General features: G+C 49.8%; 1 protein-coding gene and 1 pseudogene across 1 annotated transcript; both read right to left on the bottom strand.

The window, feature by feature from the left end:
• Positions 1–4,109: 4,109 nt before the first annotated feature.
• EFCAB9 (EF-hand calcium binding domain 9) lies at positions 4,110–16,875 on the bottom strand. Its single transcript, XM_075542725.1, has 5 exons — positions 16,740–16,875; positions 9,896–10,044; positions 8,946–9,122; positions 7,560–7,697; positions 4,110–4,154 (listed from the first exon to the last, which is right to left on the bottom strand). The coding sequence occupies exons 1-5, from the start codon at positions 16,873–16,875 to the stop codon at positions 4,110–4,112; spliced, it is 645 nt and encodes a 214-aa protein (XP_075398840.1).
• On the bottom strand, positions 13,368–15,575 carry LOC142438929 (cysteine-rich protein 2 pseudogene; annotated as a pseudogene).
• Positions 16,876–17,193: the final 318 nt, after the last annotated feature.

The following is a 17,193-nucleotide window of genomic DNA, read 5'->3' as shown; positions in this document are numbered from 1 at the left end:
TGTGCTGTGAACCAAACACTGTTCCTAGTTTTCAGGAGCACAGGCCATTTATCACCCCGTTTGCATCCAAGTGATGAGTTTTGTGAATTTTTTTCCACTTCAAACGCTTGGCACATGTGCGCAGTAAAATAATCCAGACAGACCAAAGTGAGAAAAGTCTTTTCTTCTCCAACCCTCCCAGCCCCCCACCATAGCCACTGGTACTAGCTTCCTGTGTGTCCTTGAAGATCCTTTAGTTCAATGACTCAAACTAGCATGCTTCAGAACCACCTGGAAGGCTTATGAAAACATTGCTGGGGCCGAATCATTTGTTTGGTTTTTGATTTTTACATTGTGAAGTGGGTGAAGGTTTGTAGAGAAGACCTTCAGTGTGTACTCAACCATCCACACCTTTTTGTGGTGTCTTCATTGCAGTCTCTTCCATGCTACACCACTCGTCCCACCTCCTCCCTGTTTGCAGCTTCCACTCCTCCTATCTGCTGAATTGTGTCCTTAGGATATTGCCGGCCCTGGTCTCTCAGCTGGCTGATTATTCTAAGGTGTGAATCTCAGTAGTAGTATCATTCCCCTTCTGGGCTTGCTTATTGTTTGGCTGGAAATTGAGCCAGTGGGGTCCAGACCTGAAGGAAGCTGAAAGGCCGTAGTCTCAAGGACTCCACCTGTCTATCCACAAGAACATTGCCTTACAAGTTCCCAGGTTCTGCTGTCGCTGCTTGTCTGGAGTGTCGGCGCTTTCAGAATCACTGGTAGCAGTGAGTCTAGTCACCCACCGATCCACTCACTCTTTCCCACAAATACATACGCTCTTCTATCGCCCTTTGGCTCTTCTCTTAGAGATGGAGATCATATGAGTAGATGCGGAGCTGCCTGTTCCTCGCAGCTGGAGTAGCATCGCATTAGATGGTGGGCCTCAGTCACACTAGCCCCTTCTTCCTGGGTAGTTAGGGTATTTCTAATCTTGCTACTCTGAGCCAGTCTTCTTTATTCATTGTCCAGCTTCCACATACACATGAGGCAATTGAAAACACCATGGCTTGGGTCAGGTACGCCTTAGTCCTCAAAGTAACATTCTTGCTTTTCAATTCCTGCTCTAAAAGGTCTTGTGCAGCAGATTGTCTTTTGATTTCTTGACTGCTGCTTCCACAAAATTTAACTGTATGTGTTAGTCTGGGTAGACTAGAGAAGCAAATTCATAGATACTCATGTGTATAAGAAAGTTTTATATACAAGAGCAATAAAATATTGAGAAAACATTCTAGCCCAATTCATAAGTCCAAAATTAGCCCATATGTCTGACACCAGTGTGAATTCCTCTTCAGACTCATGAAACACATGCAATGATGCGAACTGCAGGAAGATCACCGGCCAGTGGGTGGGAAGTCTTGTGGATCCAGTGGCGGTCTAAGCATCTCAGCGCTGGCAGGGGTCTCTACATGGCTCCTCCAGCTCAGGGCAGTGCGTAGCGCCATTTGTCTTCTCAGCTAGAATGTCTCCCAGGGAGTGAGTTTGTGTCCCGCCTCCAATGAGCTTTTTATTTCCTTATTGCCTCCAAATGAGGTCCTCAAGCTGTGACCTGATTGGCAGGCTAAACTCCACCCCTTCATTCTTGAGTCTCAAATTAACAGATTACATAACTACCACACTGTAGATCCAAGCAAAATCAAGTTTTACTTACACAACTTACTAAGTTCCCTATCTGTCTCACCTTCTCCAAAGGTGGTATAAGGGCACCTTTGTTTTATGGTGTTTCTAAAGCAGTGTATTTTTCAATGATCCTTTCTTTGTATGTGGCCAAATTATCTTGTGTGTACCTCCCAGCTCAGAAGTATGATTTGACATTTTATTTATGGATAAGAGCGGGAAAAACAGCCTGTTTCCTGTGATTTCCATTTGAGTCTCTTGTAATCACTTTAGCCCACAATCTCTGTTCTGTTGGGGCTGCTCAGGTGGGCAAATACGTTGTTAGGTACCATCAAAGCAGTTCCTACGCATAGCAGCCCTACATTCAATAACAAAACACTGCCAGGTCCTGTGCCATCTTCACAACTGCACTTGTGTTTGAGACCATTGTGTAGCCCCTGTGTCAGTTCATAATTAAGGTGACATGAAGTTTCTTACTACTCTACCGATGTCTCTTAACATCCACCAAATGATAGAGTAGAACTATGCAAATAGTGTGTGAAACTAGTAGAAGAGATTGGTTAGATTTTGTTGCCAATCCCCTGGGTGTAAGAATGAGCTATCTCAAAGAGGGACAGAGAGAATTCCAAGGACCATCAAGGAAAATAAGCTACCTAAGGAGCAGTTCAAGATCCCATTCCAAAAGAGCAGAGACGAAGAGCAGAGGCCGTGCCATGGAGAACACAGGACAGGTCAAAGGAGCCAGGCAAGGAGACCTTGCGGAAGAACAGAAGAGCAGACGAGAATGGTGAGGCAGAGCAGCAAGGCAGGCTTCCTGGTCCACAGAGTGGCTGAGAGACTAAGGACTGGAGGCTTGCCTGCTGGAGGAGAGGTTGGAATCAGAAGAGGGTAGAGGAGAGAGGGTGGAGGCATGTCTGATGGCTCAGGGCAATAGGTTTGGGCACTGCGGACTTGGATGGTCCCTTTCCCTTGTGTAGCCAGAGGACCTCAGATAAGGCCCCCACACTGTTTACTGCATGGCATGCCTGTCTCGGCTGTTGTCAGCATAGTGGATCTGGCTTTGTCTAGTCTTTATCTGTGGCATGAGACTTCACAAGTGCTAATACATGAGAGCTAAAAACCAGTGAGAAATTTTTTCACTTGCCACCAAATTCTTCCCTTAATGTTGATGACAAATTGGAAGAGCCCATCCAGGGGCCCTAGGCCAGGATGTAGTAGGGCAAATAGGTGTTTCAGTCAGCATGCCATTCCTCTACTAGTGCACAGCTTGTTGACCAGGAAATTCTAATGTGCTTAGTGTATTATGACCATCTAAAATATACCTTAATGTACATGGTCTAAGCTTGACACTTAAAAGCATATTGTAGTAGATGAACTCACAGTGGACATAAGTTGAAGCCATCTACATGCAAACGTACACACTTTTATCAACATAATTGAGTGAGAAATGGCATGGAGGTGAAGTCTGGCCTCTGACCACTATACAAGGGAGAAGGAGACTCCTAGTCCACACCAACTTGCTTCCACCCTCCTTTAGCCTGTTCACGTACCAGCCATCCTTCCACTACCCTTACTTCTCCGGTGGGGTCTGCCCCCGGTGGCAGTAGCCACAAAGAACTCTCCATACTCGTGGTTGTGGAGTTTATTAGGGAAGTTTACAGGTTACAAATCGGGATAAAGCAGCGTTCAGAAAGCAGTCCTGTTTGAGGTGTCCCTTCCTAGCCTTGTCAGCAGGCATGTCTTTCTCTGGCTCTCAGCCTCCGCCCTGCTTGGATTCGTGCGCTAGAAAACAAAAGGCACCCCACTCTGCAAGACAGTCTTCCTCGTTCTGTGGTCCTGGGTGTCCACCTCTCGGCCACTGGACAGCTCCTCCGCGCTGTCTCATGGTTTTGGTGCGGCAAGCCTTTGGGGCCTCTGCTCTTCAGGCAGGGACCTGGCCTGTGCTCGGCCAACAGCTCTTCTTTATGGACAGTTGTGGCACTGCTGTCCTGCTTCTGAGACGCCGCCCTCTTTATGCCCAGCAGAGTGGCAGGACGGACCAATGCCCGAGTCACTCGCCTGCACCTGATTTGCATGCTCCCTCTGAAGCATTAGTGCTAGGGATAGAAGCAGCATACCAGATAGTCTCACGTTAGCACGTTGAAGGAGAGAAGTCCTGAAGTAGACACACATGGTTTTCTCAGTTGTACTAGCCTCAGAGAATTAACGCTTTATAGGTCCAATTATGTTACAGTTTTTAAGCTGAATTTCTGCTTGGGGCCATCAAAACTAATGTTCCTGATCATCACGGAAAACACCCCACCCCCTCCAGTTTATGAAGATGCTCGTACAAAGCATCATTCTCTGAATCTGATAGTTGGTTCATGATCCATTTTATACTCACTTGATGGACTTCCAGAGAGGGATGCAGGGTTAAATAGTGCCCCACCATCGCCGCAGCCCCCAAATGCACATCTACCCAGAACCTGTCAGTGTGACCTTATTTGGAAAGACATTCTTTGCAGATGTAACCAAGTGAAAAGGAGTCGTTTGGACCCTAATCCCAATGAGTCAGGAGAGGGAGAGTTCAGGGCAGATACAATCAGATGCAAAACACCAGTGGTGTGAGGACGGAGGTATAGGTCAGAGCCACGCCACCTACACGCCAGAACATCGCTCAGACTGCCAGCAGGTGGCCGAGGCTGGGAGGGACCCTGCTCTTCTGACTTCCAGAGCTGTGGGAATGGGTCTGTTTTATACCACCCCGTCTGCAGTAATTCCTTATGACACCTCTAGAAACTCACACAGAGTGGGGTGACTAGACCACTTGCTAGTTCCTGAAACTTCTGTCATCAGATGTAGCTTAAGATTAATTTATGAAAAAAGTGGGGGGAAAGATTAATTTATGTGGCCCATGTGAATGTCTACTGGTTACTGAAGATCCCTTGTGCCGTATTGATTACACATCGGACTGCTAACTGAAAGATCAGCAGTTCGAACCCACCAGATATCCCTTGGGAGAAAGATGGGGCTTTCTACTCCTATAAAGAGTTCATCAGTCCCAGAAATGTACAGGGCACTTCTACCTAGCCTATAGGGTCTCTGAAAGAGTCAGCATCAACTCAATGATGGTGAGTTTGGTGTTCATACCTGTTCCTAAGGAGCCCTGCTGGTGTGGTTCAAGTGCACCTCTCCTAACGTAAAGGGTGGTTTGACCCCACCAGCCACCATGCAGTCTGCGTGAAACTTCAGCCTCAGAAACCCGGTGGTGCAGGTCCACTCCACCCTATAGGACCACTGGGTCAGAATTGGGATTCTGAGTTTATGCTTGTTACCTGTGATGAGCCTTCCTTGCCTGCCCCCTCCTGCAATCTTTAATAACAAATCTGAGAAGAAGAAAGAAAGCCATATATATGGCTTCCATGGATCTCAGGAGCCTCATCCCCCTTGGAAAACAAGAGACAGATGCTATCTATAAGTCCTCTAGATTCTCTTCCCCGAACCACACCAGATCCTAACGCCACGGTCATCCAGCGAAGCAGAGAGCTTGGCAGAGGACTCCCAGCCAGATTGGATGCCTGTCACAACAACGCCCTGTAGGTGCCCTGTTCTCTCTACCTACTGGCAGAGGGCCAATGATCCTCAGAACCTAACTGCAAATGTCACCTCAGCAGTGGAAGGGTAGTGACCTGCTCTAAGTAAGAGGTCCTGCAGCATCTGTTTGTCTTCACACAGTCCCAGGAGACAGACATCACTGCTTCTGTGAGCAAGCCAGAGAGCAGAGGGAATTAGGTGTGGCCTGGGTTCTTTTTTGTTATTGTTGTTGTTAGCTCCCTTCAGTTTGGACAATGCACATGGGAGAAGGGGTAAAGTCTTTGCTGTGATTATCGAACACGATTGCGATTAAACATCTCCCTTCACATGAATGACAGTCTTAGATAAGCAATACTGGTCGGATCTGTGGTGCACACACAAAAATGTAATCCAACCTGATTTTTGTTACGGGGTACTGTAGTGACGAATGACTGATTCGACGACGTCACCTTGGGTTCTCTGGGACGTGTGTTGTCCAGAGGTAAGTGAATAGATGAACGTCTATTGCTCCTCGGGTTCCGGTCCATTCGTGCACAGCAGCACACTCCAGCCAAGCAGGATTTAAAATGTCTCTAAACCAGCGGTGGCTGCAGACAAGTCCTCTCCGTCATAACCCTGCTCACTTCCGCACCTCACAACAGTGCCGCCCTCCCGAGAGGGCCGAGGGCCAGGTGGGCTCCCGGCAGAGGTAGCTCAGGAGGTGATGGTGGCTTTGGGGGGATTCCAAACGAGTACTGATAGACTTTGTCCAAGGACACCAGATGAGCGTGGGGCCTTCCTTAAGAAGACGTTTTTCTGAGGGCGAGAGATTGTACTGGTGAGCAAAAAGCCAGGAAACTGAAGCCCGGGAATTCTCTCCAAGACAGTGTACCTACTCATTCCTCAAGGGGAGCAAAGACTGTCCTATGAGAATTCCATCGGAAACGACCCATCCCCCTTACAGGCCTGATCTTGCCCCCTCAGGCTTTTTATGCCCTGAATGCAAAGAACATGTAAATGGAACACAATTCAAGTCCCTTAAGCATGCCAAAGTTGCCATTTGGATGATGTCACTTGAAAAGCACACGGGTTGTTTTGGGGGGAGGCTTAGATGGAAACATGGCTTCAGAAGAATCTACACCTAGGAGGAGGTTTTCCATGAGGCCTCTATGATTTTTATAGCGTGATGTCTCTCTCGTCCCCTAATTTGTTCCTCAGAAATTTAGAGTCAAAGGAAATAAATCAGCATGTCGCAAGAGGGATTTCTGAGCCATGCCCTCCCATGAGGCATTACAGCCTCAAACCCTTAAGGACAGTTCTCCCCTGCCCTATAGGGTCACTCTATGTCAGCATTGACTCGATGGCAGTGAGGAAATACCAGCTTAAGACTTAGGTGAACTGATGCTGACTGGAGTGCGTTACTCAGCTCCCTGCTTATAAGCTAAGGTGTGCCATGAACCTCACACGTGAATCTTGACTCTCCCGCTAGTAAGTTAGGTATTTCTGGATGAAGTGCTTAGTCTCTGCTGGCCTCAATTTCCCCTCTCTGTAATCGAGATTCAGAACACCTACTTGGCAGAGTTGCAAGGCTAAATGAAGCTAGAGATGTAAGCCAGCCACCCTACCAATCATGCAGCCAATGATGGTTATCGCTCATATGAAAGAGCCAGGGAGGAATCATGGTCTTGTGCCAAAAGAAACAAAAAATCAAGGCGCTATCACACAAAAGGACATACAGTACTTCTCTGACCCTGGGACATTTGGTATAGTTCGTAGGCAGTTAGTTCATCGGAGAGTAACTCGGGTTCTAGAATGAGCATTAGCCCCACATCCGTATCCTTCTCTCTCCTTTATGATCAGAGGGTCTTCACTGCCAGCCACTCTGGCTTTCCTGCCACCCAGGGGTCTCCACCCAAGGACTGGAAGCATGGGGAAGACACTGAGGGTCTTGGGTCACGAGAAACGAATTGAAAAGTCATAAGTATTGGTAAATATTGGGGTAATCAGAGACCTAAGGAACAGATTTGATCTGGAAAAGAGCAACTGAGGCAGGACATGTAAACAAGGTTGTCCCCAGTGGATTCTGAGGTCAGTAGAGAAGCCGCTGGTGTAAAGAGCACTCACGTGGTCTCTCCGTAAGTAAAACTCAGCAGCAGGACAGCCTAGGTTTATTGTTCTAAGTTCACGATAGACCGGGGTTAACAATGTTCATTTTATTTGGTACTTCCCAATGTCTTTTTCCCAAGACCAGCCTTTTGGAAAAGCTTGGTTTCGTGAGGCATTTGCTTTTTGGGCTTAGACTTCATCTCTTTCGTTTTCTCCTCTTTCTCTTTCTCCTTCTCTTTGGCTTTGGCTTTAGCTTTGGCTTTGGCTTTGGCTTTGGCTTTCTCTTTCTCTTTCTCCTTCACTTTCTCTGTCGCTTTCTCTTTCTCAGCTTTTTGCCTCTCTTGGTATTTGTCAACGGAGAAGATAGTAAACAGCTTAAACTCCTTGTAATTGATATGCTTGTGTAGAAAGACAAAGAAAAATCATTTCAGGGAGGATTTAATACTTTGCTTCAGATAATAGCAAATTATAGTCATTTCCCATGGAGACCTTTGGAAACTTGAAGCAGCCTGGTCGATAAGGACATGATTGTAGTCGAATACCAAGGAACAGTGGGGAAATAGTACAGGCTCCAAGGGAACCAAGGGTCACTTTCTTACTCCTGTGCTGGCCAAGTGTGGACACTTGCAGCTGGCCTCTGAGGCCTTTCAAGGGTGTCCTTGTCAGCTTTGGCTCCCACTTGCTTTCCCAGGATGGACTCGATCAACCTGAGAGGATTCACTGCCTTCCTCATAGCTCTTACCCCATCATGACCCTTTCCTGTCGGCCCCTCGGCACCTCTGACACCCCGACACCCACTGCCGCCGTGTTAATAGGCAGTGATACCTTGTGTCGCACTCAGTTCATTCCAGTCGTGTTTGACTTGAACACTAACAACGCTGAGAGCTGCACCTCTGTTTTTCCAGGACTTGAACACAAAGTTAACAGGCCTGGGTTGTGGAAATACCCCTAAAACATCTAAATCCAACAAATATAGTACATTAAATATCAAAACGATACAGTAAATTAAACGATTACATTTTACACAAATAAAGCGCCAGGAATAAGAAGACGCGTGATGAGGAGTGCTTCTGTGCACTCACAAAGCACTATAGGCTGTCTGGGCGTCACTTAGACTGAAGCGTCGCTCCGTGTGCCTGTGGGAAGCCAGGACATGGGCCTCACTCTCGGCCCGGACAGGTTTTTCAAGTCAGATTTTCAGTTCCACTATCAAGCAGTTATGATTTTTTATTTATCTTAGCCATTCACATCGTGGAAAGTTCTAGCTTGGACCCATTCGACAACCAAATTATCACTATATTCCTTCTGGGCACTTCTGCATTTCTCTCATCATGTACCCGCACTTTGTGTTCAGTCTCATCTCTATGGGCCTATAAATCGAGGAGACGCTGATTCATAGCAACCTTGTAGGACAGAGTGGAACTGTCCCATAGGGTTTCCAAGGTTGTAATTTTTCAGTGAGCAGCCAAATACTTTCCCATTGCCCCTCCACCCCCCACAGGGCTCCTTCTGACCTTGGCCTTGCGCAGTGTACCCACTTGATAGTTTCTCCTGCCCTCCTCTCCCTTCCCCACTGTGGTTAGCAAGACCCAGCCCTCCGCTTCGGTGCTGAGAGGCCGCCTGCCCCTTTCCGCGACTCCACTCACATGGTCACCGGTGAAGTCAAATTCTTCATAGAGCTGTTTGAGTTTTTGTTTTTTAATGTCAAAGAGAAAGCTGAATAACTGGAAGTCTTGCGGGCCAAGTTTCAGGTCCCCATCCAAGTCAAGCAGCTCAAAGATCGGCCGGGAGTGGCGATAAAGAAATTGCTCTTTCAAATGATTCTGTTTTGAGAGAGAGCGAGACGTGAGTGCTGTGGGCACCATTTTCTGAGCAAGTTCCTCCAAGACTCATCCTCACTCATGCACTTCCTAGAGAGGCAAGAGGCATGATCGTAGAAGCTAAAAGGTGGATAGGATTCTGTCCCCAGTGCAGCAAGCCCTGCTGTAGCGTCTGCATTCAAGGGGAGCATCCTTCCCTCTGGAGTAATTGATGCTGTCACATGGGACCCGAGTCCCCTCTGTGCAGGTCCTTAGTTTTTTCAGTGAAATCACCCCGTGAGGCATCATGGCTGAACAAGGTCCCTGTCCTCATGGAGTGGGCAACAGGTGACTAGGTCTGACCCTAAAAGGGGGGCTAACATAAGGCAGGAATTCACAAAGAGCCTGTCTCCCCACCGTCATTGTCATGCACCCCTTCAGAGAACTCACTGAGAGAAGGGAAGAAGGCACGTGAGATGACCTCAGAGGATCATCAGACAAACCGAAGAGAAGCCAAGCGGGGCCCTGCCCACACGAGGGCGGGCTTTAGATAGGGACGCTTTGTGGGAGGCCTGGAGATGGGCCGAGGGCAGAGGCGGAGTCGATGGTGTGGAGTATTTCTAGGGGATGGACGGATGATTTGGGAACCGACTTGAGTCTCCGGTGTTTTCTTCCTCTAGTTTTGAGTGAAAAGGAGGAAAAGTTGGGCTGCCTTCTTCCTTCAGTGCTACCGTGAGCCCAACGTTGGTGGCAGCCAAGCGCTTGCCCTCTGCTCCAGACCCCCACTGGGTACTTGCCTGGTGCGCCAACAGTATACAGATCAACATGTAGAACTGGTCAAAGTTGACCTCGCCCGAAGCGTTCCAGTCTAGCATGTCAAAAGTCTTCATGATCTGTGACCGCGTCAGGTTTGTCACGTGATGGAGGAAGTGAAAGAACAGCACATCTGTAAAGGGGGAGGTGAGAAGGTGGTTGTTCTGAAGCCACCCTGTGAACATGTGAAGCACCTTGTTGCTGGGTGCCATTGGGTTGATTCCTACTCCTTGTGACCCTGGGCGACACCACAGAACTGCCCAATCGGGGCTCCTGGAACTCCCCGGGAGCTGCTGGTGCGCATTCTAGCAGCAAACCTTGGGTTCGAGCACTTAATCACTGCGCCACCTGGGCTCCTTGGAAGCTACAGATGTGGCAGTAATTTTGAAAGCTCACTGACCTGGAAAGGCTTTGGTTTCTGGCTTTGGTACTACACCCTTCATGACGGCAAGCATTTCCCCCACCTCTCTCCAACTCCATAGGAGCACTGGGGGCAGCGTCAGGTCGGTGCTGGGCTGCTAAGCCGCTCTGAGAGACAGAGGTGAGGCTGGCTGCTCCCGTGAAGATGCACGACTCTGAAGCCCCAGGTAGAGTGGCTATGAGTTGGCATCGGCTGGATGGCAGTAGGTTTGGGTTTGATGAGTTTCCAATATTCATTACCCTTGAGCTCCGTGGGAAAGCACTGCTAGGTGCTGTGGAGGATGAGATAGTAACTGGGCTTGGGTCCTGACCCTGCTCACATGGCTGGAGCAGACAGATGTGCATACATGATACCTGATACCATGCCAGGTGGGAACCAACAGATCAAGCTGTGTACAGAAAACTAAAACCAAATTTACAGTCATCAATGGATGCCAACTCATAGCGACCCTATAGGACAGGGTAGAACTGACTTTGTGAGTTTCCAAAGACTGTAACTCTTTATGGGAGGGAATGCCTCATGTTCTTCCTGGGAACAACTGATAAATTCAAACTTCTGGCCTGTGGTTACCAGCCCCATCCCTTATCCACTAGGAAGGAGAGCTTAATTCTCTAGCCTCCTACGACACTTCCTTAGACAGTTTCAGACTCGGCCTGCACCTTGCCCTGGGTGGTACAAACAGTAAGAAGCACTCAGCTACTAAATAAAAGGTTGGTGGTTCAAGTTCACCCAGAGGTGCCTCAAAAGAGAGGCCTGGCAACCTACTTTCAAAAACTTTTAGCTATTGAAAAGCCCTATAGAAGAGTGGGGGTCTATAGAGGATATGGGGCTATGTCTACATGTGTATTTATCTATGTCTACATGTGTATTTATCTTCTTAGATATAACCCAACACCTTGAGAAGCCTCAGGAGACACCAAGGCCTATTGGCATAGCATGCTTCCCAAGGCGATGCTCTAGATACTGCTTAGGTGAGTGGTGTCTATAGAGTCTTCAGAAACTGTGCATCTCATGGTTACTCACTGATTGGAGGAAGAATAACGAAAATTAAAGACCCGTGGAAACAATACAGGGGCCCAGTGCACTAAACACACATCAGCTTCCACGACCCCAAGACCAGAACAACCAGATAGATGGTGCCCAGCGACCGCTACCAAGTATTCCAAAAGGGATCACAGTAGAAGGTCCTGTAGAAAGTGGGAGGCAGATGTGAAACACAATTCAACATCCTACGGAGCAGGCTTCCTGGTTGCATAGAGACCAGGGGAACCCCTGAGATGATGGCCCTTCATCATTCTTCAGGTCTGGAGCTGAACTCTTCCCCACCCCACCCCCCGCCCTTGTTCCATTTTCAATCAAACAATCGACGACAAGGGGAAGATCACACTAGGAGATGTGCTCCCCTTAGCACAACCAGTCGTCTGACGTCTGCCCATGGACCGAGTTTAGAAGGGTTAGGAAGGAGGGATGGGAACAGGGCACACAGAGGAGTGTGGGGTGTGTGGGGTGCCCTGGTGGAGATTGCAGTCCGTGAAATGAAACAAACTGTGGATGAGCTGTTGAATGGGAGACGTCTGCTCTGTAAGCCTCCACCAATTCACAATACTTAAAAAACACCCCCTCAACACCCCCCCCCCAAAAAAAAGCCCCGTGGAGCACAATTCCACCCTGATCCCATGCATTGCCAGGATGCAGAATGGATTTGATGGCGTAGGTTTCGCATACCATACGATTCAGGGGCTCACTCACCTCGCCAAGACTTGGACACTCGTCACCACAATCGGCATGAGAACATTGTCTGCATTCTTGGACGCATCGTTACTCGCTCCCCTTGTCTCCCTCTTAATTAAAACTTAAAGAGAACTTAAAAAAAACTTCATTCCTCTTCTATGAAAGCATCGATATTCCTCAAGTTTGTAAAAATACAAAGAAATGCCATGGGAGAAGGGAACTAACATTATTGAAAGCCTGATCTCGCAAGCACTTTAAATGCCCTATCACCTCGGACACTGGCATCCCAACATCCCCTTTATAATACAGACCAAACCCAGCCGTGACCACCAGCGACCTCGGGGCAGAAGAGAACTGCGCCTGTGCGGCGGCTCCAAAGGCTGTAGAATTGTGACAGGAGCAGACTGCCACATCATTTCTCCACGGAGCAGCTGGCGGGGCGGGGATTGAACCACCCGCCTTTTGGTTAGCTACCGAGTGGTTTCACCACTGTGTCACCACTCTCCCGTTTATTGTAAGTCCCAGATACCAACGAGCACATGTCAGCACTTCTCAGTGTCGTGAACATAGATATTCTGGCTCGGGACACTTTGCATGGCTCTGAGATTCTAACTTCCAGAGATGGATACTGTTGATGTGGGGACCCCCGCTCTGCGAGACAGATCTACCTCCCATCGTGAGACGCAGAGCTGGGGCTCAAAGGTGGGTCTTTCTGATGCCACAGCCTGTGCTCTCCCACCTCTTTTGGACATTTCAGAAACAAACCTACCGCCCTCGAGGTGATTCCGACTCAGCAACCCTTTAAGGCAGAGTAGAACAGCCCCTGGGGATTCCTGAGACTGTCCCCTTTTTTTGAGGTGGGGGGAATTCTCAAACTCTTTATCGACTGTGTGGTGTCTGCCATGTGAAGGCTGTGGGGCCGTGTGTGCTGAGCGAGGGCGTGCCCACAGGCACTGTGAGATCATAGCTCAATTAGCATAACTCGGGGGCAACAGGGGAAGGAGGAGGAGAGACCATCTCTGAGAGACCAGGTGGAGGACACAGGAGACAAGAGGATGCATGGGGACACACAGAGACAGATGGGCACGGATATGTGGGGGCATGGGGCATATCTGTGGGATATTGGAGGACAGATGTTCAATATATATGGGGAGACCCACAGAGACATGGGGTGACAGCTCATGGGGGGTACATGGGCCTCATCGGTAGATAGCACCAGGAGTCCTTCCCCACAACTCTGGTGCTTTGGTCTGCAAGTAGCCCTCGCTGGGCATCCCCCAGGGAGCGGGGCAGTAGGCCAGCAGTCAGGGCAGAGGTAGGTGGTGCCTAGGGCTGGAATTTGCCTTCGGGTTCCGGTTGTAGATGTAGCTCCCCACCGCCCCTGTGTTCATGTCCTTGAGTCCCAAGAGAATTCCCCAGCAGGGCTTGTGGTCATCGTGCTCCACGTGCCCACCCACCGGGGGGGGGGGGGTCAGCAGGCATGGCTAGTGCCAGCCCTTGCCCAGAGATGTCACCTTCTTTCTCCGCAAAGTAGACCCTCTTGTTGCAGCAAGGACACTTGTTGGCTCACCAGTGAAAAGTTGTGATGCTGGGAGCTTTCTGGAAGCTTTGCTGAGCCCCTTGGGTCGGGGACTGGCCTTCCGAGCCTCATCACGGGCCACGGGGACCTCAACAGGACCGGAGACTTGGAGCCCCTCTGCTGGGCCTTTTCATAGATGTAGGAAAGGTCTCCCCCGATGCTCACACCTTTGGCCCCAAACAGGGCGGCATGTAGCTAGGCTTATGGCAGAAGGGTTTCCCCGTCTGCTCACTGTGGCCACCTGGTGTCAATGTCTTGTTACAGCGCTCACACCGGAGACAGAATTTATGCCAGTCTTGCACAGGGAGCTCATCTTCTCGGCAAAGTACAAGGTCTTGTCACACTTGGGCCCCTTGGAGGCCTTGGTCAGTGTGCCCGCTCGGCCTGTGCTCGCAGCTGGTGCCGAGACTGTAACCTTAGGAGAGCAGAAGCATCTTCCTCCTGCGGAACGGCTGGTGGGCTTAACTCTAGGATTGTGTGGTTAGCAGCCCAGCTTGTAAATCACCAGGCCGCCAGGGGCCCTTCTCCCTGTGCATCAATCAGTCTGTATTCACTAAATGCATTCAGCGTGGGGGGCACGCTTTAATTCAAAACACAGGAAAAGTGCCCAACATTCCGTTCAACTGGGCCTCAGTGGGCATAAGATGGAAGAGACATACATACTGTCGGTGTAGGGCCACTGAAGGGGGTTCCCAACCGCATCTGCACCAGCTGGGAGCTAGTTAGAAAAGCAGGCTCTCAGAGCCCCTACGCATCCAGAATTAGAATCTGTATGTTCATGTGACCCACAAGGGTCTGGGCAAAGCCATACAGTTGGAGAAGTGCTGACGGAGACGGATGAATCTTTGGGATGATTCTTTAACTGTCCACATGCGGTTTCCCTGCACCCTTCCAGTCTGGAAACAATCTCCTGCGTAAGATATGGCTCCACTGAAGAACTCACCCTAAACACAGCTGTGTAACTTGGGGTCCCAGCTGAAGATAGCCACGAGCCCCTGAGCCAGTGGGCACAAAAGCACTCTGGGGGGCTTCTGATGGCCTACCGATGTTCCTTCTCTGTGCCCCACTGTGGGTGAGCACCTGGAAAGAACAGGGCACACTCACAGTGAGGGGTGTTTGTGGGGTGGCTACTTGGGACCCTTGTAAGTGTGGTGATGGTGTTGTTGTTGAGTGCTCGGTTCTGATTTGCAGCGACCCTGTGCACAGTAGAACGAAACACTGCCCGGTGCTGTGCCTGCCTCTGGAGAGGTCCTATCTGGGCCCTAGCCCGTGGTGACAGCCTGTGTCAATCCATCTCCTTGAGGGCCTTCCGTGCTGTCGTCTGTGCTGTGAGCTCCAGCTCATGGCAACCCCCATGGAACGTTGCCGTCTTGACAACGGAATGTGCGCACGTCGGTCGTTGCAGCCCGGTGTCTTGGCAGTGCCTTCCAGCCCAGGGGCTCCTCTTCCAGTGCTCTACCAGACAAAATTCTGTGGTGGGTCACAGGGTTTCATTGGCTTAATTTTTGGGCGAAGATTCCCACAGCTTTCTTCTTTGTCCGGAAGCTGTCCTGAAACCTCGTGGCCCTGCTGGCATTTGCAATCTAGTGGCAAGCTTCCCACACCATAGCGATATACCAGCTGCCACAGCACCACAGACAGACAGGGCTTAGCACCCACTGCCACCGAGTTGGATCGACAAAGGGTTTCCAAAGCTGGAAATCTTTATGGGAACCCCCTCATCTCAGGGGGTGTTTATTTCTACGGACCTTGTGGGTGTTAGTCCAGGGCTTAGTCAGCAGCACCACCAGAGCCTTACAGTGCGTCTAAAAATCAACTCCGCTGCCATCCACTTGATTCGGACTCAGACTGACCCTAGAGGGCAGAGTAGAGCTGCCCCTGGGGGTTTCTGGGGGCTGTGACTCACTTCAGGGTGATCAAGAGCCATGGGCATGATCTCACTTCTTAGAGAGCTGCACCCTGGGGGAGCGGTTGATCCCTGGATAGATCAGAGTCTTCTCAACAGACTTCCCAGTGAGACAATCTGGGGTCTGAAAGCCTGGGTGTCAGCCCCAACCTGGCTATTTACAGTGAGGCGCCCTGCAGCTGCCTAGGGTGGGGTTCCCTCCAAGACATGCTGACAGACCAAATGTGAATCCATCTGCCAAGAGCAAGGCTGAGGCCTGAAAGTATGAGGAGGTGGCCTCTTGTTTTTCGTTTTCTTCTGGACTCTTTTGAAAATATTTGTGTACAAAACAAAAAACAAGCCGAGACTCACAAAGGACACTCATTTTGTTAAGGTCAGAATGAATCACCAGACAAAACCCCAACCCAAAGCTACCACTGTCGTATCCATTCCAACTCACGGGCTCCTGCAGGCGAAAAAGAACCTAGAATATTCTAAGATATGATAACTTAAAATCTGTGACTGGTTGTGAACTAATCCAACTCAAAACCCACTGCCATGCAGGTGAATCCAAGCAGACCGCCTCATCTTTCTGCCATGATGCTGCTGGTGGGTTTGAACTACTGACCTCCTGGTTAACAAGCACTCCACCATTTACCCAACACCACCACCTGGGCTCCTAGAGCTGCGATATTTTTGGGGTCACTTACAAGTAGCAAGAATTAGAAGAAGCCTTACAGACCCTCTGACCCAAACCCCTCACGGATGGGAAATCAAGTCCTGCTGAGGGGCCCCAGTTCATGCCCGAGGCCCTGCACAGGGAAATCACTAACTGTCATAACACACACGTATTGAATCTTGATGAAGCGCTAAGCTTTTCCCACGCAATATCTTATGTAAGCCTCATGTTTAAGAGGTAGACAAGGACTCCATGATGAGAAGTCTCATTTTACAAATGAGGAAAACGAGCTTTCACGTGCTCCAGATCCCCCAGGAACAATGGAGCCGAGATTCAGGCACAGGCTGCCTGAACCCAGAGCCGGTGACCCCCACCGCCCTGCTCAACTACGGCGTCTCAGCTCTCGATTGGCCACTTCTCCCTGTGGCTCAGGAGGAAGCTGAAACGAATGTGTGTGACCCAAATGGTGTACAGGTCGTGCCAGGTGTACCTGCCCACGCACGAAGAGCCGGTGGACAGGGGGGAAGACTGACCGTTGAGGGTGTTGTTGTGGTGCACGTCGAGAAGGTGGAAATAGTCCAGCAAGGCCTTCGCATTTCTCACGGATAACAAGCAGTAGACTTTGTCCAGGTAGAGGTGCCACAGAAACGAGCCTTCCTTCACGTTCATCCTGCTCCTCTCTAAGACCAAACGTTCTGAGTGAGAGTCTATTTATGGGACAGAAGAGAGAATTCTGCCACGGAACTAGAAGGGTTTTGAGTCGCTTTGGCAACGAAGCACTGTTAAAATAGGTTCCTCCCAACTCTTGCTGGAGACGTTTATTACAGCGCGGCAGCGGCAAAGAGTAGCTATTGAACAAGGTGGGTTGATTCAGTGGCTGCATCGCTCGGCTCACCCCTCAGGACAACTGCGAGGAGGGCAGGCCTGGGCCGTGTTCGTTCTGCTGTGCAGAGGACGGCTATGAGCCGGAACAGTCTGGACGGTGCA

Source organism: Tenrec ecaudatus, chromosome 2 (genome assembly GCF_050624435.1).
Source record: "Tenrec ecaudatus isolate mTenEca1 chromosome 2, mTenEca1.hap1, whole genome shotgun sequence".
Taxonomy (NCBI): Eukaryota; Metazoa; Chordata; class Mammalia; order Afrosoricida; family Tenrecidae; genus Tenrec; species Tenrec ecaudatus.
Note: the sequence above shows the minus strand (reverse complement) of the source record. Positions and strands in the feature narration are given on the sequence as shown.